The sequence below is a fragment of the Danio rerio genome, chromosome 7 (assembly GCF_052040795.2).
Source record: "Danio rerio strain M-AB ecotype USA chromosome 7, GRCz13ab, whole genome shotgun sequence".
NCBI lineage: Eukaryota > Metazoa > Chordata > Actinopteri > Cypriniformes > Danionidae > Danio > Danio rerio.
The window spans coordinates 71,169,321-71,194,312 of NC_141027.1; the positions used below are offsets into that span (position 1 = coordinate 71,169,321).

At 34.0% G+C, this 24,992-nt stretch overlaps 2 protein-coding genes across 3 annotated transcripts in view; both read left to right on the plus strand.

Moving 5' to 3' along the window:
- LOC101882631 (adhesion G protein-coupled receptor G5) overlaps positions 1-953 on the plus strand; it is a 32,242-nt gene extending 31,289 nt beyond the window's left edge. For both annotated transcript variants that reach the window (XM_087262226.1, XM_087262225.1), the window contains exon 14: positions 246-953. In XM_087262226.1, coding sequence (XP_087118352.1) covers positions 246-343 — 98 coding nt within the window. In that variant the 3' untranslated portion in view covers positions 344-953. The remainder of the gene's footprint in view (positions 1-245) is intronic.
- On the plus strand, positions 871-23,670 carry adgrg3 (adhesion G protein-coupled receptor G3). Its single transcript, XM_087262235.1, has 12 exons — positions 871-953; positions 1,974-2,037; positions 2,338-2,428; positions 3,054-3,215; positions 5,601-5,732; positions 5,833-5,881; positions 14,311-14,402; positions 14,498-14,613; positions 14,710-14,981; positions 15,789-15,885; positions 16,413-16,696; positions 23,148-23,670. Exons 1-12 carry the CDS (start codon positions 893-895, stop codon positions 23,282-23,284), a joined length of 1,557 nt encoding a protein of 518 aa, XP_087118361.1. The 5' UTR covers positions 871-892; the 3' UTR covers positions 23,285-23,670.
- Positions 23,671-24,992: the final 1,322 nt, after the last annotated feature.

Here is a 24,992-nt window from a genome sequence, read left to right on the forward strand (position 1 = left end):
CCCTACTCTTTGTCAAAGAACATCCTGGACATTTACTATCCTTTCGTTATGTTGGGGGCTATTTTTGCCCCATTGACTTCCATTATAACCCCATTTTTTGAACGAAAAGCCATGGCAGCATATAATCATGCACTCTTGATTGTTGGTGGTTTTCTAAGTTGGGAAGATGTAAATTTTATCATTTTTACTGTTGATCATCAATTAACCCTTGGATCGAAACATTTCCTTTGTCTGTCTGTCTACAGGATTTTACATCTTTGTGTGGATGTGTGCAACAACGATGAAAAACGGAAGGCAGTCACTTCAATCCAAGACTAAATCCACTGTGGACGTCTCCAGATAAGGACTACTCATGTTGTTTTCTTACTGAAACCTCTTTTATGTGACATTTTACAAGACATTATCCAGCTACATCAACAGAAAAGCATCATCCCCTGTGACCCCCTTTTTCTTTTGCAAGAGTGCTGACTTCCTTTGCTCCAATTCAGCACATAAACATCAAATAAAATGAAGCTTCCTTTTTCTAACTCAAATTAAGACTTTAAAATATGATTTGTCTCATCTTATCTTAGACCTGCTTATTTATTGTGAGAAAAAAAAAATTATAAATAAATGCTGTGATTTGTGAATAAAAAGCACTTTTAGTATTTATTATAGTAAATGTCTATTGGAAACATTACAATAACGTTCTCCATTGTAGTTTTTTTAATTTTTACCCTTTAATACACCTTAGTGTTCTGTGACGGTAAGTAAAAAGCTTATGGAGTCATAGTTCCTTACTTTTGCAATGAAATGCAGTTCACAATGTCGCACAGGAAACCACAGAATCACATGAGACCTGCGTTTAAAGTCATTGTCGTGCACTCACTACAGCATAGCATTCAAGGCAGAAATGAAAGGCTTATACTGTTTCGTTGTTTGGATATTTTCCTCCACAATATGGACTGGAGCAGGTGAGTCAATAACATTTCACCTCCTGATTAATAGCACTGTGTTGTCACTCGAAACTTGTGGGTTTGACAAAAAAAAAAAAAAAAAGTTGGTCACACTTCATTTTGATGATTAGTTTTGTTGAATTTAAGTTACATTGCAACTAGTTCTCATTAGATTATAAGTAGACGACTGTTAAGTTGGATTCAGGGTTAGTTAGTGTAAGTTGACAGGTACTTACAAAGTTTCTTATAGTCAGTTAAATGTCTGTTAAAGGAGCAGTATCATATTAAGCAGACAATCTACTAATACTCAAACGAACCATCAAAATAAAGTGTTACAAATGGGGTTTACAAACCCATATAGGAAAATGATAATCACATATATAGGCAAATTACATAAATACTAGTTGTTATTTGAACTTTACTTAACAAAATATATGGCATATATGCTAAATATATGTCAAAATATTACCAAAAAAAGCTACAAAATGAACACACACACACACACACACACATATATATATATATATATATATATATATATATATATATATATATATATATATATATATATATATATATATATATATACACTGAAAAAGGACTACTTATTGAAAATAAATTGAAACAACGTTTTTTAGGGGGGACAACTTAATTGTTTTGGGTTTAATCCACTTAAATTTGTAAAAGCAATTTGTGTTGGGACAACAAGATGGAAGCATTTTTACAGTGTATGGCCAAATATAAATACATGTGTATTTTTTTTCCAATATTTCAAAATATATATTGCATATGTGATATTTTTTATTGAACCGCCAACTTATCCAGCATATGTTTTTCACAGCAGATGCCCTTTCGGCCGCAACCCATCACTGGGAAATATGTGATATTTTATATATATGAAATTAAAATATGACCTTTTTTTGTTATATATATTCCATATTTCAAATGTCAATGTTGGAACCTTTGTGAATATGTAGGTGATATGATTAGTGTTAGGAGTGAATATAAAAAATAATTACCTCCATGATTTGACATCAGTTTACAGAAAACCTACATGCCATTCAGTTCTGGACAATTGTATGAAATCTGGAGATGTTCTACAGTAAGTTAATTCTAAAATCTTGTAACTGAAAAATAATGTTTTATAAGCATATGTTTTATAATGTGTGGTAAAGTTCAAATACTTTGTTTGATGTAAATTATTTTTTACACAGTAAAAAAAAAAAAAAAAAAACGTAATTTTACGATTTATTTCGGGCAGCTGGGGGCCGAAGAAAAACATAAAATTATGGGCATGAAATTACAGAAATATACCGTAAAGTAACAGACAGAAATTTTCTTAATTTTTTTTTTTTTTTTTTTTTTTTACAATGACATAAATCTTTTTTTTTTTTTTTACCAGGTGTATGGAACAGAAGATGAAAAATTGCTCTGCTATAAGGCCTCGTATTCCTACACCAAACTATTTTGTTAAAAGCATTGACTCCTTAGTGGTAAGACTAAACATCCACGCATTTGGAGCATGATTTAACACATGTACACGGTTAACAGACAATTATAATGTGCCATTAAAAGCCAAGACGTTGGTCAGATGGTAAACTTTGAAGTGAAAATGATTAGCCCTCCTGTGAAATAATTATTCTTTTCCAAATATTTCTCAAAGGACATTTAACGAAGCAAAGAAATTTTCACAGTATTTCCAATAATATTTTTTCCTCTAAAGAAAGTCTCAGTTGTTTTGTTTCAGCTAGAATAAAAGCAGTTTTTAAATGTTTAAAAACATTTTAAGGTCAACCTAAGGCAACCTAAGCCTTTAAATGTCACTGAATACTAGCATCTTGAAAAATAGCTGGTAAAATATTATGTACTGTCATCATGGCAAAGATAAAAGAAATCAATTAGAAATAAGTAATTAAAACTATTAAAAATAGTATAAAATATACAGGTGGCTATAATGTTTAGAAAAGTTCTGAAAAAAAATCTTATTTCCGTTAAGCAGAAATTGGGGATATAAATATACAGGGGGGCTAATAATTCTGACTTCAACCGTACATATAACTGCACAGGAAGATCAACGAGGTCACATGCATGACTCTGCCTTCATCTTTGTTTCTTCAGAAATCACTAGATACAGAAAAAGGATACGTGATCAACATCTCAGACGAAGCGCTGCAAAGAAGCAGAGATGGACTGGAGAATAGTAGCAGTGAAGATGTTAAGTTGAAAGTCTATCTTCTGGATGAAAGCTTGTTTAAAATAACCAGCAGTTCAGAAATTAAGGTACATATACAAGTGGGAAAAATAAGTATCGAATGCGTCACATTTTTCTCAGAAAACATATTGCTAAAAGGTGTTGCCAGAACAACCAAAGAAATCCAAATATGCAAAGAAAACAAATCTAATTAGTTTACAAATGAAGTTATGCGTAATAAAATGAAATGACACATAGGGAAAAGTACTGAACACATGAAGAAAGGAACATGAAGAACTTCACATGAAGAAAGGAACAAAGGAACCCACTGGATGACTCTGGTCTACAAGGCTCTTCTGGGACTGGTGCCTTCATACCTATGTCCCCTTCTCCATAAGTCTAAAAGCCAGTATGCCCTACGCTCAAGTGAATCTTATCATTTGACTGTTCCCCGGGTTCGAACTGAAATAGGGAAGCGAGCCTTTAGTCATGCCGCTCCCTCATCGTGGAATACTCTTCAGTCTGAACTAAAGATATCTGAGCTCATCCCAATGACAGTTTCGCTCTATCCTTTTTACAAACAACACCAGTCCATTTCTCAATGTATGTGTTTTTAATTTATTGAAATGTGGTAAAGCTGGAAAACTGAACTGTATTTTTATATTATATTAATTTTCTATTTATTCATAATATTATTAAATTTTTATTATATATATATATATATATAAATATATATATATATATATATATATATATATATATATATATATACATATATATATATATATACATATATATATATATATATATATACATATATATATATATATATATATATATATATATATATATATATATATATATATATATATATATATATATATATATATATATATATATACATATATATATATATATACATATATATACATATATATATATATATATATATATACATATATATACATATATATATATATATATATATATATATATATATATATATATATATATATATATATATATATATATATATACATATATATACATATATATATATATATATATATATATATATATATATATATATATATACATATATATATATATATATATATATATATATATATATATATATATATATATATATATATATACATATATATATATATATATATATATATATATATATATATATATATATATATATATATATATATATATATATATATATACATATATATACATATATATATATACATATATATATATATATATATATATATATACATATATACATATATATACATATATATACATATATATATATACATATATATATATATATATATATATATATACATATATACATATATATATATATATATATATATATATATATATATATATATATATATATATATATATATATATACATATATATATATACATACATATATATATACATATATATATATACATATATATATATATATATATATATATATATATATATATATATATATATATATATATATATATATATATATATATATATATATATATATATATACACACACACACACATATATACACACACAAACATATATATATATATATCATGTGTTGCAGACCTCTTGGCCATTTCACCCTTGTAAATAAGATCTTGATCTCAATGTTTTTTTTTTTTTATCTGGTTAAATAAAGAAACATAGGAAGGTGTAGAAAGGCAGTAAAAGCCCAGACAGTAGCTGAAATCTCTCAGTACTTCTTTAGCAACCCTCTGCTCCTCCTCATTGTAAATGAATATTTGCTACTTCATTCCCACATCTACATTAGCAGGATGATGAAGATGAAACCAGGGTGGACATTTCAGCAAGACAGGGATCCAAAACACAGCCAAGGAAACTCTCAAATGCTTTCAAAGAAAGAAAATCAAGCTGTAAAATAGCCAAGGCAATTACCTGACTTGAATCTAATCCAAAATACAATCAAAAGATCAGATTTGATAGATAAGACCCACAGCACCATCAAGATTTTTACACTCTGTTGACATCTCTTGAAAAAAATAAAAAAAAAAAGTCACACCTGAGCAATGCATGTGACTTCATCCTTCATCTGAGAGGCGTCTTTATGCTGTCATCACTAAAAAAAAGCCTTTTATATAAAGTATTAAATACATTTCAGTGGTTCAGTATTTTCTCCTTGTGTCATTTCATTGGTATTACACAAATATTGTTTGGGTTTTTAGAAAATCTGGTTCAATTCTATTTATTCCTTTAGAAATATTATTCCCAGAAAAAAATAAAATAAAAAATAACGTGTTCAATAGTTTTTTTTTTCCCCACTGTAAGTGCTTTCTGTCTCTCCTTTAAAAACTTTGTTAAAACCAACTGGAAATTGGTGTACTTTGGAGGAAATCTGTATGTCTTAATAATGTTGTTTCTTCTTTGTCACTTGTGGTATTGGCACAGGAAGGAAATGACCTTAATGGGTCAGACCCAGTATTGCTTAAGCAAAGTGTGTTGGGAGTTTGGCTTGGTACGACTGAAGTGAACAACCTTTCTCAGCCTGTTCAGCTCAAATTCAGAAACACCCATAACCAGGTCAGATCTCACATAAAGCACTCTCATAAATACACCTTGGCCTTGAGGACTTTGTTAATCAGTTGCCAGTTTTCAGTGAAGTACACCTTTATTATTGCAGACTGAAAATGGGATCTGTGTCTATTGGCATCTCGAGAAAAATGGCGGTGGTGAGTTGAACGTTTAAGCCATCTTCAGAGTGAAAGATTTGACTTGACAACACAATCTCATGGCAATTCGTAACTTTTTCATTTAGTGGCTAATTCGTACAATCTAATTCATACATTTTTGTACGATTTGCTCATCCCCCATTGACGGCTGGGTTTAGGAGTGGGGTTAGGTGCCACACCTCCTTTTTAAAAATCGTACAATTTTGTACGACTGAACTCATATGAATTCGTACGAATTAGCCACTAAACTGGCAAAACGTAAAATACTAACGTTTTCTCGTGAGATCAGACTGGACTTGATGTTTCATTAAAATGATAGTTCACCCAAAAAAAAAAACTTCTGTCATCATTTACTCACCCTTTATTTGTTCCAAACCTGAGTGAGTTTCTTTCTTCTGTTTAACACTAAAAAAATATTTTAAAGAGCAAGAAAACTTGTAACCCTTCCCAGATGAAAAAAAACAGCATAAACAAGCTTGTTGGCTGGTTTTAGCTGGTTGATTAGACTGGTTTTAGGGGGGTTTTGGCCATTTCCAGCCTGGTCTTAGCTGGTCAGGCTGGGAGTTGACCATCCAAAACCAGCTATGTCCAGTTTGGTTTAAGCTGGTCATTTTCCAGCCTGACTAGCTAGACCGGGCAGGAAATGGCCAAAACCCCTCTAAAACCAGGCTGATCAACCAGCTGATCAAGCTTAGGCTAATTTAAGCAGTTTTTTTTTTTTCAGCAGAGTTGACCTTCATAGCATTTGTTTTTCCTACTATGGAAGTCAATAGTTTCTTCTTCAAAATATCTTAGTGTTCAACAGAAGAAAAAAAACTCAAAGGGCCCTATCAATCAATGCGGCGCAAGGCGCGACGCAATTGTGGTTAGCTTGTTTCAGCTCGGCGCAAGAGTCGTTTTTGATGTTTTGCATCACGCTGTTTAAATAGCAAATGCATTTGCGCTCATATGTGCGCCCATAGGCGTTCTGGTCTAAAAAGGAGGCGTGTTAAGGCTCATTGCTGGCACGTTGCTATTTTGAGGAACTAAAATACACTGTTCAAAAGACTAGCTAAGAGGAGGTCTAAAGTCCAACCTTGATTAATACACATAGGATGTACAGCAATGAGCAAATATCTTTACAAATGAAAAATAATTAAAGGATTAAAATATTACAAAAAAAAAAATTTTCTAGCCTACATAAAAACAAAAAACATACTTTCATGCCTTCTTCATATGGGGGACTTTTTTCAGTTTATTCAAAACAATTTGCTTTTGTATAATGTTATTACTATTATTTATTATATGCATATTTATATTTGTTTTATTAAAAACAAGCTTAGATTTGCCCACCTGTCAGATTTTAGACCATATGGGGCATAGCATGTGTACTTGGACACACTAAGTTTATGCGTACTTATAAACACTAAGTAACTACTCATTCGTTTGCTGGAAATTAGAGTAGTTTTGAATCAAATCTTTGCACCTAACAAACAAAATTAATTATGTATAGGCTAATGGATGTCTGTGCGTACAACACATTTCCCTATCCATGAGAGTGAAAGTGAAAGTAAAGAATGAGGAGGCTCATCTCTCATTCTCTCGCTGTGGATGCTCTGTTTAACTGTTTTCTCTCTAGTGAAGTGCTCAGTATTTCTACTTAAAGTCCATCATGTAAATAGCAAATGCGTTGTGGCGCAACGCAACTGACTCTTAAAGGGAATGGGAGATGAGACTCTGATTGGTTTATTCTCAAAACACACCTATAACTCATTAAGAGAATAAGCTCAACCCTGTTAGACCATTTTTCCATCCTCAAAATAGCAAAAGTGGATTCTAAAACACCCTTAATGCTTTTGCTTTGGACTTTGTGCATGGATCATTAAATAGAGCCCAATGGTTTAGAACCACTTGAGGGTGAGTAAATAGTAAGTGACAATATTTGAGTGAACTACTCATTTAACAAAGCATATTCAGATAATTATTCTTAATAGGGGGTATTAGCAGACAGCATGCCAAATACACATCACTTTTTATTGATTTAAATATGTGTGAACTCATGACTTACATATATGAACAAAATAAAGTACCATCGTCTAGAATCTAGGTCATTCTCAGAGGCTGTGTTTAAAGAAATTACAGCTAAACATGAACTAAATTCCAAATCAACGTGACCGATGCAGCCTCTTAGTGGTTACTAGCCAAGTTTTTAATCATACCATGACATAAATCTTTTTAGAGTATACAAAAAACCCCAAATGTGAATTAGGTGCTTTTATCATGAGGTTGTTTGAAGGGTTAAACCTAGTTACCAACAGTAAACAAGCCAAGCATAAGAGAGTCACATGGGTGTAGTGTTCTACATAACTTTTTTTCAAACAAGTCCAAAACCACCTAATGCAAGCGTAGACTATTTATTTATTTATTTATTGCAAATTAAGGCATTTTTATTTGACTTTTTATTTTATTTTATTTGACTTCTGCCATTTCCATCTCCATTTCTCATGCAATACTTCACTACTCAGTAGAGATACCCTGATAAAATGTGTTCCAGCACAAGTGTTATGTAATCATTAAATAAAAAGTACAAAAATACTTGATTTTTCTGATGTAATTAAGTTTAAAAAAGTAAACATGTATTACCTGATGAATGTTCATTCATTCTGTGAATTTTATTTAATAACCATATGTTAATCCTACTAATGCTAATAAACAGAACAAAAAGTGAAATTGCTAAAATACACATACCTGTCAACCTGGCATTCTCCCATAAGTTACAGTTCTATCCCGCTTTCATCCCGTAAAGGTATTTTCCTGTATTTCTCATGTATTTTTTCTAAAAAAAAAAGGTGCCAATAGACATTAAAAAGCAGATCCTCCCTATCCGCAACCCATACTGCCGAACCACCAGGGGTGCCCCTTTCTCTTAAATGTGAATCTGTTCTGTGCTTTTATTTTATTAAGCATGAAAATACTTTTAGATAAATATAAAATTAGAAGGATTCCCTTCCATTACAGGTGCCTTTCCCCTCGTAAGCAATCCTCATGTCAAAAAAGACATGTCAATCTTCGTTGTTTTTCTTTTTTACACAACAAATTTTGTCTAAAATGAACAAAAAAGTTAGGATAGCAATAAAATGCTTTCAGTTATAGATATATTCCACCTGTTATTTAATGTGATCAAGTTAAAAAATCTAAATAACACATTTATTCACTGCTCTTTAATCCGAATGTTTAAATTATAGAGTGATGAAAAGGTTAATGACATTTAAACATTTGATTCAGTTTCTTTTTAATCCCTATATATCTGAATAGGCTAAACTAATTTATTTGCAGAATCTTTTCTAATATATGTATCCTTTGTAAATAATAATAATTAATAATAATAAAATACTAAAAACTTAGACCCTATTATTGACCATTTCAACTCCAGAAACAGCTCCAGATAAACATATTTAGTCATTTTGAGGGAGGAGGGGGGGGGGGGGGGGGGGTCCCTTATTTTCACATCCCAAAGTTGACAGGTGAGTAAAAATAAAATGTGTTGAAATTCCAAGATTTCACAATTCACAATTGTGACATCTGTCCAACATCCCAGAATTGTGTATGTGAGTGTGTGTACATACTTATGTGGTTTACAAGGACATGAAACGTGGGTGTTACCAAAGTCCCTTTAAGGGCAAGTCATTTCCCTTGGCGGCCATCTTTGAAACGTCTCTTGGGCAGTATGCTCGGGCATTCTGTCAGAATGGGAAACACCAAAATCTCTAAAACTACTTGCCAAGCTTTCGATTACATTTCAGATTACGAATAACCAATCAAATTTAACAACAACTGTCCTGTTAGTTTCATTTCTAAATGTTCGTATCACACAAAATCTGCACAAACTCAAGTATGGTCCTAGCCTCTCCCCCGGAGAATTGTCATTGTATAGCCATCGCTGATTGGCTCCTGTACTAGAAGGCGGGGCTTTATTCGCTATATTGACAGTTACACTTTTCCCCATTCAAAAGTATACGAGTGACATGTCTTGCTTTGTCTCAATACCACATACACAAAGTTCGGACTTGTGTCCTTGGAAGTTCAGACTTTGAAAAACAAACTACCAAGGACGCGAGGACACAAGCACCCGGCTCATTTCTTCAAATGGAACAGCAGTGTACTTCGTCTCTTACTTCACCATGGATTCATCAGTTTCACTGTACATAAACAATAAAATGATTTAATTATATAAAACACTGGCTTATAATTAATATTATATTAATATTATAAATCTATACTTTTGATTTAAGAAAATGTAAACAAATCACTGTAATTGTGAAGTGAAATGGGTTATTACACACAGATGTGTGTCTTTTATCAATCAGATTTAATAAACTACAATGGACATTATACAAGTATAAAGTACAAGACGTGAATAATAGGAAATAAAGATAACGAAATAAAAAGCAATTTGGTAAACAAAAACAAACCTCGTACAACACGGTAACAAAATTAAAGACAATTATAAAAGGTAACAAAATAACACTGACAAAATAATACACCTGATAACAAATAACAGATAAGACCAAAAACTCCCATTACATATGCAAAAGATGGATTAAATATCATGTTTTAACTACAATGGGTCAGTCACTCCTGCTCCTATATAATCAATTATTAGCCCCCTGAATTATTAGTTCCTCTGTTTATTTTTTCCCCAATTTCTGTTTCACTGAGAGAAGATTTTTTTCAACCCATTTCTAAACATAATAGTTTTAATAACTCATTTCTAATAACTGATTTATTTTATCTTTGTCATGATGACAGTAAATAATATTTGACTAGATATTTTTTAAGACACTTCTACACAGCTTAAAGTGACATTTAAAGGCTTAACTAGGTTATGCGAACTCCACACAGAAATGCCAACTGACCCAGCCGAGGCTGTGACCTTCTTGCTGCGAGGCGACAGCACTACCTACTGTGCCACCGAGTCGCCATAGGGACACACCTCCTGTCCCTTTGATTTAAAAAGCTTAAAAATCATATTAATGGGATCTTTTGAAGTAAAATATTTGCCCAGGTTTTGTGTCAGGGTTGGGTTTAGGGGTAGGATTAGGGTCATATAATAACCGTAAGACCATATAAAGTTGAAGTCAGAATTTATAGCCCCCCTTTTTTTTTTTTCCCCAATTTCTGTTTAACAGAGAGATTTTTTTCAACACATTTCTAAACATAATAGTTTTATTAACTCATTTATAATAACTGATTTATTCTATCTTTGCCATGATGACAGTCAATAATATTTGACTAGATATTTTTCAAGACACTTCTATGCAGCTTAAAGTGACATTTAAAGGCCTAATTAGGTTAATTAGGTTAACTAGGCAGGTTAGGGTAATTAGGCAAGTTATTGTATAATGTGGTTTGTTCTGTAGACTATCAAGAAAAAAAAATGCTTAAAGGAGCTAATAATTTTGACCTTAAAATGGCCTTTAAAGTACTATCCTATTGTTCTGGAACAATATAGGATATATGGTAACTGTTCACAGTTTATTAGTGTCTATTATTTAATTTATCTTGTACTATATTAGTTAAATGTTTAGTTTATGTCTAGTGTGTGTCATTTTTTTTTTTTTTTTAATTGCACATTGGAGTATGGGAGAAACGCAATTTCAGTCTACTGTGTAATGTAATGTTGCATGGTTTGATTGACAATAAAGTTGACTTGACTTGACTAAAAAAAAGCTTTTATTCTAGCCAAAATAATACAAATAGGACTCTCTAAAAGACAAAATATTATCAGACATGCTGTGAAAATTTCCTTGCTCTGTTGAACATCAATCGCGAAATATTTAAAAAAGGACAAAATTCAAAGAGGGGCTAATAAGACTTTAACAGTAATAATTGGTTGTTACTGTATTAAAAATGTTACCAGTATGGAGCGTTCTAGTTAACCATACAAGTGTGTGCATGTGTGTATATCACCAATATATTTTGTGTTTAATAGACATCTAAAAGACTAGAATTTCTAGAAAGACTAGAACAGTCAAATAGACCAGTCATCAAATAGAAACAGCATGTACCTGAGCTCAGTTAAGAGCTTCATGGGAAAGGCTGTGAATACTTCTGTACACGTGATTTTTCAGTTTTTTTTTATTTCTAATAAATTTGCAACAATTAAAAAAAAATCACATTGTCATTATAGGGTATTGTGTGCAGAATTGAGCAAATAAATAAATTTAATTAATTTTCGAATAAGACTGTAACATAAACAAATGTGGAAAAACTGCTGCTTTCCGGATGCACTGTATGCAGTTTATTTGTAATGTACTTAACACAAATAAACTACACTTTAATACCACTGATCAAACATGTAATGAACTTTGACAGGCATGTATTTAAAGTATATTTTACTTTTTTTATTATTATTATTATTTAGCAAAGTTAGCTAATCATTAACACATCTGAAGTAGGTCTATACTGACAATTGGTTTGGCTGCAGGAAACACATTACTAGTGTGCATCCGAAGACGAAACCATGCTTTTTTTTTAAAAGTTGTGCCTTTTAAGTTATATCTGTCAAGTTATTGTCAGCTTAGCGAGCTCAAACATGCAGTTTAATTTAGACTAGTGTTAAGCCTATGTATTAGTATTGAGAATTATGTGAACACAATATTTAATAGGCCACTAGATCAAAAGAGTAAAAACAACTGAAAACCACAGCATAGTTAGAATATTTAATGATGCATTTAAGTACGTCAATGAACAAATATAAGTCAAATATACTATAAGTCAAGTATTAATAAATGCAATATTAAGTTTAACTCCCTAGTAAACAATTTTGTGTTAAATAGACGTCTAATAGACATCTAAACGTACATGTAGACAGCTTAGCTTAAACAAGGCTAAACTTGAGCTGTCAGAGAAAATCTAATAGTAATCTAAGAATAGCCTAAAACTAGACTAGTCGTCAAATAGACAGATTAGACAGATTGTATAAGTGTATCCATTCATTTCTGTTTATTTGATGACTAGTCAGATAGACTACATCTATAGGATGTTCACTGGCAGGCCAAATTTTGTCTTGTTTTAGCCAAGACGACTATGTTTAGGCGTCTATTTGACATGTATTAGACATCTTTTAAAAACAAAAATGCTTGCTGGGTCTGCGAAGTAGCTAAAAAGTGAACTGAAAGTATACTTCATTTTTTAGTTTGATAGAAATATATTAATATATTTCACATAAGAAGTACATTTAAGGAAAGTTGATAACAAGTAAACTGGAAGTAAACTTTCTTATTGTTTGTTTAATAGACGTCTACTAATTGTACACACACAAACAATAAACGTCTTCGTAAGTGATGTCACGAGAGTAAAACACACTCAAAAATATTTCTGCTGCTTGTTCGAACTACTTATTAACAAGCTAAATTAACAAAATGTTTGAGGGGGGGGATTTGCAACACAGACTCATTGTGAATACGTACATACGTATATATTTCTAAAGAGCATGCATTATGTAGCCAAAGGTATGTATGGTAGCATTTAGGCTTTAAAACGAACGCTACGGGGTGGTATGAACTGCCGACAGCTTCTGTTTCTTCTCGCACTACCAGCTGACGCCTTACCTCTGAGTTACCAATGTTACCAGTTTGCCAAGTGGCTCGCTGCATACGTCGGCGGCCTTATGACGCAGAGTAGAGTTTAACATGACAACGGGGTTCAAAGTAAATCAAACACAAAAAGCAGAAAATTAAATAAACATTAAATAACAGGGCGAGAACGTGGTAAGATCTGAAAACGTGGTAAAAAAAAATCAGGTGGCTTTTCGGGACTGCATTTGAAAAACGGTTGGGTTAGGGGAGGGTTGTGGCCTGGGGGTTGATCAGTCAGTTGACAGTGGCCTCTGGTGGATTTAGGTAAAAACATTGAACACAAAAGGCATTTGCGAGAAAAATTTGAGAACTCAAAAAGCGTACACAGCGGCCTCTGGTGGATTTATGCGAGAAGAGCAAGCGTGAATGGCACTCGCGAGAAAAATCTGAGATCTCAAAAAGCGTACACAGCAGCCACGGGTGGATTTATGTGAGAAGAGCAAGCGTGAATGGTGCTCGCGGGAGAAATTTGAGATCTGAAAAAGCATTCACATCGGCCTCTGGTTGATTTGCGAAAACTAAAACTGCGCAAAAAAAATAATTTAATTTAAAAAAAAATTTCTCCTGGGATGTATTCGGTGCTCTCCAGAAATGTATATAGGGTAACATATCCATAATTAGCCTGGGTTGTTTTTTTGGCACAACTTCAGTTCAGTCTACTTAATTTTGTCAAATCAATTAAGTTAACTAATCGATTTGTGTTGGGGAAACATGAAGGAATTATGTGGAACCCAGCATTTTCCACATTGCAGTCTCAATATCTATAGGCTACCTTATGCTTTAATGTAGACATTTTCATCTCTTTTTCAGGAAACTGGAGTACTGATGGCTGTAAGACTAATATCGACAATGGAGACTTTGTGTGCAGCTGTAACCATCTAAGCTTTTTCGCAGTCCTCATTGTAAGTTAAGCCTTTACCCATGTTTTTTAAATCTTTCAACTTATTCATGGCCGACTTATTTATTTGTGCCTGTTCGTCATGAATGTTTCTAACAGAGTCCTCAAATTCCAGAAAAGTCCCATATTGTCCATCTCAACTATATTTCATATGTTGGCTCTGCCCTTTCAATAGCATTCACATCCCTCGTAATAGTCTTGTTTCTGTGCCAGAGGTAAGCTGCTAAAAGATTTCTCGCGAAACCGTCCAGTTTCAGAATGCTCAATGGTCTAGATTCAAGAGATAACTTCTGCTACTGTCCTCCCCACAGGAAAAAACAATGCGAGCATTCACTCGTCATCCATGTGCAGCTCTCCAGTTGCTTATTCTTGCTGCACATCTCGTTCTTGTGCAGTGTGTGGTTTTCAGGCCATAGTGACTCTGATTCAGTGTGTCAGACTGTAGGCCTTCTTCTGCACTGGTGCCTTTTAGCCACCTTCACCTGGACGGCCATTGAGGGCTTCCATCTGTACCTGTTGCTGGTGCGAGTCTTCAACATCTACATCAAGAGATACATGCTTAAACTAAGTCTCGTGGGATGGGGTGAGTTTAGTTTCACATTGTGAATTTCAAAGTATTTGCCACACTCCATTTTTTTTTTTGGAAATAGGCTTCGTTAACAACTCCCGTAGAGATGAACTGTAGATGTTTACCATTTTTAATCCATTCAGATGATTTCCAGGTCTGGCGGGAGCACTTATAGCTTAGCTTAGCATAAATCATTCAATCGGATTAGACCATTAGCATCAAAAAAAAAATGTAAAAAGCATTTTGAATATTTCCCATTTTAAGCTTGACTTCTGTAGTTACATTGTGTCAAAGTCCCAAAGCAAGTGATGCAACAAAGTTTGATTAAAAAAATCTTGAATGGTTATAAAAATCCTTATAGTCATTAAAATAATTTATAAAAAACAAAAAAAATTATTTGTTTAAAAAGTATTGAATGATATTAATGATATGACGAAGTTCTGGAAACTTTTTTACTTCCCTGTTTATCCATCTGTCTTTACGGTCAGTTTCTTTGGACCGCCTACTGTCATTTTAAAGAAAATCACAACGGCGAGTATAAAACAATGCGGCGAGTATAAAAGCCTTGTCCGTTTTGCGAGGAGCGTGCACAGTCAGCGGAGGTGCGCCGAAAGTATAAATCTAGCTTAAGGAGGATGAGAGAGAGCTCTCGGATTTCTTCTAAAATGTTTTCATTTTTGTTCTGAAGTAAACGAAGCTCTCAGGGAAATGAGGACGAGTAATTAATACCAGAATTGTATTTATTTATTTTTTGATGAACTAATTAAGCCTTGCAATGTGTATCATAAAATCTGTTTGTTGTGTATTAATCATTTCCCACAGGTGTACCCACCGTTACGGCGATGATATGCGGCATGACTAAAGTGTATGGAAAATATACCCTCTACACAGATCAAGAAAATTCAACAGCCACATCGCTGTAAGCTAAAACTCTTCAAACTACTTATTAGCCCTCCTGTAATTATTGTTTTCTTTTTCAAATGTTTCCCAAATTATGATTAGTTAAGCAAGGCATTTTTCACAGTAATTCCTATAATATTTTTTCTTCCGGAAAAAGTCTTATTTGTTTTATTTTGACTAAATTAATAGAACTTTAAAAATTTTTTAAAACCATTTAAGCTCAAAATTATTAGCCTCCTAAAGCAATATTTTGTCTATTGTCTTCAGAACAAACCATCATTATACAATGACCTGCCTAATTACCCAAACTAGCAGAGTTAACCTAATTAACCAAAGTTAAGCCTTTAAATGTCACTTTAAGCTCAAGACTAATATCTTTAAAAATATCTAGTGAAACAGCTCATCATGGCAAAGATAAAAGAAATCAGTTATTAGCTATATCAGTTATAATTATTCACGAGGGCTAATAATTCTGAGTTCAACTATATACAGTTCATCACTTTTCAGACCTGTAACGGATGCTTCCATTGGCTTTTTACTGTCTAGATGCTGGGTGACCACAAACACAGTAATCTACATTACTGTAAATGGCTATCTTGGGCTGGTGCTGCTCTTCAACATGGCTATGCTGGCAGTGGTTGTGGTAAAGATGCGTCAGTTAAGACAGCAGAATGTACAAATAGACCATCAGAAGAGGGCGTGGAAAGACTGCGTGTCTCTGCTGGGGCTCTGCTTTGTTCTGGGAGTGCCGTGGGGTCTGGCCTTCTCAACCCACGGACCCCTGAGTCTCCCTGCGCTGTATGTTTTTACCATCCTCAACAGTTTTCAAGGTAAGAATTTGGCACGGTGTTCATTGAAACAAAAGCATGTAAAAGGGGTTACCTTTTCAGAATTTGGAACTGAATGATCCATACTGGCACCTTAATATTACCTCCAAGGTACTAATACGGACCCTTTAGGTACAAATGTTCAGTTCAGTACAGCTGTTTAATGATTAATCAATACACTGAAAAACTAATGTCTGCAAAACTGTTACAAACTATTTATTTGTGTTGAATTGAAACAAATTAAATATAATAAAATTCGACTTAATTTGTTTGTTTGTTTAAATTCAGGCCAAATAAACAGTTTACAGCCACTTTACGAAAAAAATTTTGTAAATCCAAGGAATCATTTCTGAATAATGTTTTTCAGTGTACTTATCGCATATAAAAAAAGTTTGTATTCATAAAACATTTGTTCATGCATTGTTTATGTAAATATAAATGCACAAACACGCATATGTTCAAATATTTAAAATAAAATTAAACCGCAATAGCAATTTCTTTCAATATTATCGTGGTTGTGACTCAATAAAATCATAGGTCTTTTGGTGAAAAGTTTGCTCAGGCAAATGGACCGAATGGGAGTTAGCGGAAACTAAAATTTTCATCAGCCCAAGCGTGGCCATCATCCTTTGCGGTCTGTTGTCGCTACAGGTCCAGTAATGCAGAAATGGAGGATGCTGCTAGTAGCGGCAAAGAAAAAGAGCTAAAAATGGTCGAACCTAAAGCGGGTTTTAAATCAGATGTGTGGAAGCATTTCATGTATTCTCTGAAAAGAAACAAGAAAGAAGAAAAGGTGACAGAAAAAAGGGTATGCAGGCACTGCCAGACTGTGCTGAAATACAAGTCGGGAAATACGACTAACATGATGGGGATTCTTTTAGTCAAGGGGACAGCAGAACACAGCACACTGCTCAGATTGATGGAGACATTGACTTGTACCACCAAGAGACCTCTATCTCACTCATGGCTTGTCCTTTCGAGTGGAGTTTTTTTTTTTTTTTTTTGCATGGTTTAATATTTTTTTGTTATTAAATTGAATAATTTAGTTCCTGTTTGAATGTCATTGATCGGTTGAGTGTTGAGGTAACCAGAACATTCTAGCACTTTTTTTGAGCCTCTTCAATAGTTTTGTTTTTCCTTTAAATGATTCAATAAATACCGTACCGTGCCATTTATACCGAGGTATTACCGTATCGTGAAATTTTGATACTGTTACATCCCTAATATATATATATATATATATATATATATATATATATATATATATACACAGTATATATATATATATATATATATATATATATATATATATATATATATATATATATATATATATCCTACCTGACAAAAGTCTTGTCTTCATTCCCAGTTGTAAAAGCCACAAATAATAACTTGATTTTTAGTTGATCATTTGGAAAAGTGGCAGAGAGTAGACTTTTCTACTGAATCATCTGTTGAACTGCATCCCGATCATCACAAATACTGTAGAAGATCTATTGGAACCTGCATGGCCCCAAGACCCTCAGAGAAATTAGTCTAGTTTGGTGAAGGAAAAATCATCTTTGGGGTTACACTCAGTATAGGGGTGTGAGAGTTCGGCAGAGTGGACGGCAACATCAACAGCCTGAGGTATCAAGACATTTGTGCTGCGCATTACATTACAAACCACAGGAGAGGGCAAATTCTTCAGCAGGATAGCTCTCCTTCTCATACTTCAGCCTCCATGTCAAAGATCCTGAAAGCAAAGAAGGTCAAGGTGCTCCAGGATTGGCCAGCTCGGTCACCAGACATGAACATTATTGAGCATCTCTGAGATAAAATGGAGGAGGCATTGAAAATGAATCCAAAGAATCTTGATGAACTCTGGAAGTCCTGTAAGAACGCTTTCTTTACCATTCCAGATGACTTTATTAATAAGTGATTTGAGTCATTGCAGAGATGTATGGTTGCCGTCGTCCAGGCTCATGGGAGTCATACAGTACACAATATTAATTCTTTTTCCACTGCAGCATGACTTTATATTCTATACTGGACATCATTTCTGTTAAGTGACAAGACTTTTGTCTAAGCAAAGTCAGACATTACTGTCCTAATTAAATAATTAAAAATCAAGGCATGATCATAATTTGTTTAGTAAAAATAGGCGTAATCTAGATCATATTCAGATAGATATAAGATTCATATAAGCCACTTTTGATACCAAATGATCAAGTAGAAGTCAAGTTAATATTTGTTGTTCCTAAAACTTAGGTGACAAGACTTTTGTCAGGTAGTAGTACTTAATATTTTAAGTGGATCAAAACCTTTCAAAGTTGTATTAAGACTATTTATACTATTTATTTAGGACAAGTTTAAAAAACTTTATTGAACCACTTCAAATGTTGACTACCAACTAACCCCAGAATTTTAAAAAACAGATGCGAGGCTTAACCATAGCAAATGTAGGCCCAGTTTCACACACAGGCCTTAGATTAAGCCAGGACTACGCCTTAGTTAAATTAGGCTATTTAAGCCAAGTTTGCAAAAATGGCCCAAGTAAAATGAATTACTGGTGTGCACATGGAGGAGAAAAAAATACACTGATGTATTTTACGACATCTCACTGCAAGTTATTTTGAGTTGAGACAGCTCAAACATGCAATTTAATCCTGACTAGCCCCAAACCTTGTTTGTGAAACAGGAAGGTTATGTTTTAAAAGGAAAGTTCACTAAACATAACCACAATTCTAAACAGATTACACTGAAACCAGTGTGTTTCATGGAGAGGTTCACAATTAGCAGGGAAGAAATTCATTTTCTTACCTCTTCACCTAAAAAAGAAGCTTGGGCATCACTGATGAAATTTTTCTGTGCCAATGTTTATAACATAAGAGTATTCTTCCGCTGTTCAAATACTAATTCTGCTGTTGTTTAATCTGGGAAGAAGAACAATAAGTATTACCACACAGAAAAACAATTACAGGCATCACTAAAATTAAGTTACACAATGCTAGTGAATCCACAGAGTCAGCAGCCAATAAGAAGTGAAGTTTCATAAACTAATTTCGAGAGGAGCACGTGATATGATTGTGCACCGCTGGCCACTCATCCGTAATCAGTAATAATCCAATGAGAATGATCCTAGCTTAATATAAATGGATCACTTTCGCCTTATTGCACTATCTTCGTTTTGGAAGAATCCCCCCTTCCACCCCATCTCCTCCTTTTTCTCCCCTTCTAAAGGGGGAGCGATCAAGACCTACCTGATCTCAATTCTCTTGATATGCTTCTGGACCGGGCGAGAGCCCTGGGATCAAATACCTCCGAGCTCAGGGTTCTCTTCCAGGACAGCATGCCAAACCTGCTATAAGTGCCAAGCATATCTAAGTGGGAACTCTTGAAACATGTTTCACGTCATTTCAACAAGACAAAATCCTACATTTATGAGTAGAGGCTAGATTTGACCACTCCAGACACTTTAAAATGCCCTTCATATAGGACAGCCACTGTGTCATCAGTCATGGTAATAATCAACAAGTTTACAGAGCTGTTACAGTATATTTAAATATATTCAAATTCCAAAAGAAATGAGATATACTTTCACAGGTGTGTGCTGATATGTGTTTCACATGTATTAAAAGCGCCAATGCCTATTCCATGTTTTATTCTGTTTGTTTAGCAAAATCATGTGCTGCCATTTATTGCAATACACTGACATTTATTGACATTTATTGCATTACACAGTCAGGTCAAGATGTGACTTTAAATAAGCAAATTGTACAGTTAATGATTAGATCTTTATTGCAGTGATTAATCCTAGATCGTGACCATAATGGAGTCTTTCACGCAGCATCAGTTATGGGTTAAAAATATTTGTTGCTAAACTTGTAACCGGTAAGACATACATTTTTACTGCAATAGCGACTCCTAGTATTTTACAGAGTAACTTTCTTTGTTTTTGGACAAGTACATGTGTAAATTGTATGCCTGTATTAAGTCACTGACACAAACTGGACTGTCTGGACTTGGACTGTCTTTGACCGTTCCAATAACTGAGGTAAAGTTGGTTTTATTTACGCACATTCATTCAGTGACATCTTTAATGTGACCTACATTGTTTACCATGATACTTTGAATATTTGGTCTGAAATCATATGTATGACTTTAAAACAACATTAGCATTATTTAATTCACTGTGAACAATGTTGTACTTTAATAGTCATTGGCTGTAAATATGATTTCACTATTTAGAATTTACAAATAATTATTTTGTGAAATTATATTAAGTATAGGGGCGAGGCAGTGGCGCAGTAGGTAGTCCTGTCGCCTCACAGCAAGAACCTTGGCTCAGTTGGCGTTTCTGTGAGTAGTTTGCATGTTCTCCCTGCCTTTGCGTGGGTTTCCTCCGGGTGCTCCGGTTTCCCCCACAGTCCAAAGACATGCGGCACAGGTGAATTGGGTAGACTAAATTGTCCGTAGTGTACGAGTGTGTGTGTGAATGTTTCCCAGAGATGGGTTGCGGCTGGAAGGGCATCTGCTGCGTAAAAACTTGCTGGATAAGTTGGCGGTTCATTCCGCTGTGGCGACCCCGGATTAATAAAGGGACTAAGCCGACAAGAAAATGAATGAATTTTAAGTATAAAGTCTGAATGTGTGAATATCAAACCAACTTTACCTCTATGTTCCAATATGGAGAACAAAAGTGCTTCAGATATGGCATTTCATTAAAGTGACTTATTTGTTTGGTCTTAATAATTTTCATTTCATAAATAATATTTTGGAGAGTACAGTAGATAAATATATTATTCAAGTATAAATATGTGATGGCTTTTAATTGTTGTCAGTTCTTTACCAAGTAATAAACAGCCTACCATAATAGTTTGTAGATCATAATGACCCTAAAGGTTTTATAAATATAATTCACACAGCTGTCAGGTTAAACACGAATTACTGCAGTTGCAAACAAATAAAGTATCATACTAAAATTATGACTGAACAGAAAGCATGTGCTTTTTGTAACAATGTAGCTTTCAGGAAGGTCAAAACAATCCTACAAACTGCCCTTGCATTGTTATGTAGACTCCAAACAAACGATACTGTCTTATTTCAGTAAGAATTGTTAGTTTGTGACTACCTTGAAAGCTGTAAGTGCACTCAGCTTATGTCCAGCCGAGTTAATTCTTGATCACGTAGCCTATGTAGCTGACGGCGACCTCCGGTGGTGATTTAAAGTGTTTGCTGCTATAGTAAAATACGTATTTACTTCATATTTGCAAGCAAAATGTTATGACAAATCACACCGAGGTCAAAACTGACAAAGTTACAAAATCAGTGACAAATTCACGCGCAATTACTTCCCTATTCCTTAACGTCTCTTCTTGTAAATAACATATTCACTTATGACAAACCACTACAAGCTCTGGCAATCTCCCGCCTTCTATTTTTGACTCGTTCATTAACCGTGAAGGCCGCCACTGAATAAAAAAAAAAATTATTAAACAAAATATGATAGCAAATTTTTACAATTGCGATACAAACACGCAATTCTGACTATAACTTGCAATTTCGAGTATGTATCACACAATTCTAAGATTAAAAAGTCGCAAATTACCTTTTTTAATTGTTTTATTTAGTGGCTGGCGATAACGGCTTCTAGGCTCACAAAATGTAACAGAAAAAAAAAATTCCCATGACTTCTGTTTTGTGCCCATTTGTAAAATGTTCACTGATGTAAAATCTATATCCTCTGTGGTCATCTGTAAATATGGCTTAATCAATCAATCAATCAATCAATCAATCAATCAATCAATCAATCAATCAAACAAACAAACAATAATATTGGGCAATTACCTCATTGCCACGTGATATTTAAAAAACTTGTTAAGAAAACACTTTGTGTCAATTTTACTTTATATTGTGTGCATGAATACCATTTTGGACCCATTGGCTGGAGAACAGTAGGTTTGATTAATTTGTAGTGTTTTCAACATTATAACAATGATGGCAATTAAGATACCTGAATGCAAACTTAGATTCATTTAATCTCAATCCTTAATCTTGTTTACAAAAGAATTTGGGTTTGAATACTTTTTTGTTATCCGTTTATAGTTTGCTTTTAAATGCTGGTTTCAATCACATGAGGATTCTTCACATTACACATGACATATGAGTCCAATAAAATCAAATGTTTAAATATTTCTGAATTAGCACTATTATCTAACACCACTGGATGAAAAAAAGCTTGTTGAGACCAGTGTGTGTGTGTGTGTGTAAGAGAGAGAGGAAGAAAAAAAACACATAATAGGCTATTGTGATTATTTGGGTGTTGCTTTAATTGGTAGGCTATTAGTCATTCCAAATAAAATAATCAAATCTGTGTGCTTTACAATAAAGTTAATGTGAAGTAGGGTCTTTTTAAAAATATTGATTAATGCAAAAAGTGTACAATTTCATCGCTTTTCATTTCATCCTACAGGTGTCTTTATTTTCCTGTGGATATTGACTCTCACATGTAAAGCACGGAAGGAGAAACAAACCTCATCCAAAGGCACCATCCAGGTCAGCTACCTGAGTAATGAAGAATATGTGACTTCCAAAACAACCAACAGCTGATTGCACTGTGGAGTTTCAGAAACTGACTCTTCAATGACATTATTAATTATTAATATTATTAATATTAATAATGTTTTTTGACTCATTTGGACTTTTGGGGGGTTCCACAAGTCCCAGGGACCTGCAAGGGAGCGTCATGTAAGCCTAATTTTGTGGAGGAAAGTATTTATTCTGAGTCTGTTTTTCATTGAAGTTTAATTGAGGAATAGTTTGTATTTGTTGCATTTTCAAACTTTTGATTGTAGAAGTTTTTTCGCAATAAAATATTTTAGAAGTATAATATATTTTTAACACTGGATAGGAAAAACCCTCTTGACTATTTTTTACCTTTTAAATCACATTACACATTGTACAATGACAAAAATAAAATATATATTTTTAGTAAACAGTATTGTACTTTTTTCCAGATGTGCACAGATGTTCCATGTGTTTTCACGCCAGTGGCGTACTGTAACTAATTACAAATGCTCAAATTACTGTAATTGAGTAGTTCTTCTCAGAAGAACTAGTAATTTACTAAGTAGTTTTAAAAATGTGTACTTTTACTTTTCCTTGAGTACATTTTTAGCGCAGTATCAGTACTTTACTCCACTACTTTCCTTCAACCTGCAGTCACTACTTTATTTCTTTCTCGTCTATGGGTATTGGCTAAAGTAGAAAAATCAGTCCTGTGATTCCCGTCTAATCAAATCACACATAGAAAGTAAATCACATGATATTGAACATCAACACATTGGCGCTTTATAAATGCAGCAAACCTTTTAGAAGCATTAAAAATATCCAAGAAGATGTTCCAAATATTAAAACACATTCAAGAGTTCACACTTAGCTGATGATTGATTATAAGCAAGTTTGGCTTGCTGTCCCGGGAGAGAGCCCTGAGCTCGAAGGTTCTTGAGCCCTGGGCTCCCTCCCGTTTGGAGGAAGAGAGGGGAGCCTCGAGCTCAGGTAGATCTCGACAACTCCCCTTTTTATAATAGCTAAAGATTAAGATTGAAGGCTATTAAAAGATATGCTGCATTATTAGATTACCTGTATTGAAATTTAGATTTAACGATTAACTTGTTGTAGATGTTTTTGGAATGTGGGAGGAAACCCACGCAAGCACGGGAAGAACATGCAAACTACACACAGAAACGACCACCGGCCTGTTAAGGAACTAGAACCGGTGACGTTCTTGCTGTGAGGCGACAGTGCTAGTCACTGAGCCACCGTGCTGCCCTATGGAGGTGTGAGAAAGCCCTTTAACGACCCCTAGAGGAAGGTTTGGTGATAGGGAGTTCAGTGACAAAAGGCAGTCATGACGGCTGGAGAGACACAGGCTGCCGATCGGCTGGCTGGACTGTGCAACCGATTTGTACATGTTTTACACCAGTGTGTAATTGATTATGGACCACATGTGTGTAATGACATTCCAGCTTGATTAAACTTACAAAACTGGGAATCCTTCTCCTGTTCTCTTACCGGAACTACCCCTTTCATCTTGTGTGCACGACACCTGAACCCCCTGAGCGTCCCATACGCTCGTATATGGTCCTTCGAGCCGGATTGTGTCACAAGATGGAATCTGAACCTCCCAGTGAAGCTGATCCTGCCGTCAGACCTCGGTCTCCCAGAGAGAGACATCTCCCCGGTCATCTAGCTGACTACGACATCCAGCTACCTCCCAGCCTGCATCCTGAAGTACCTCAAACTGGTGCATCTTCGC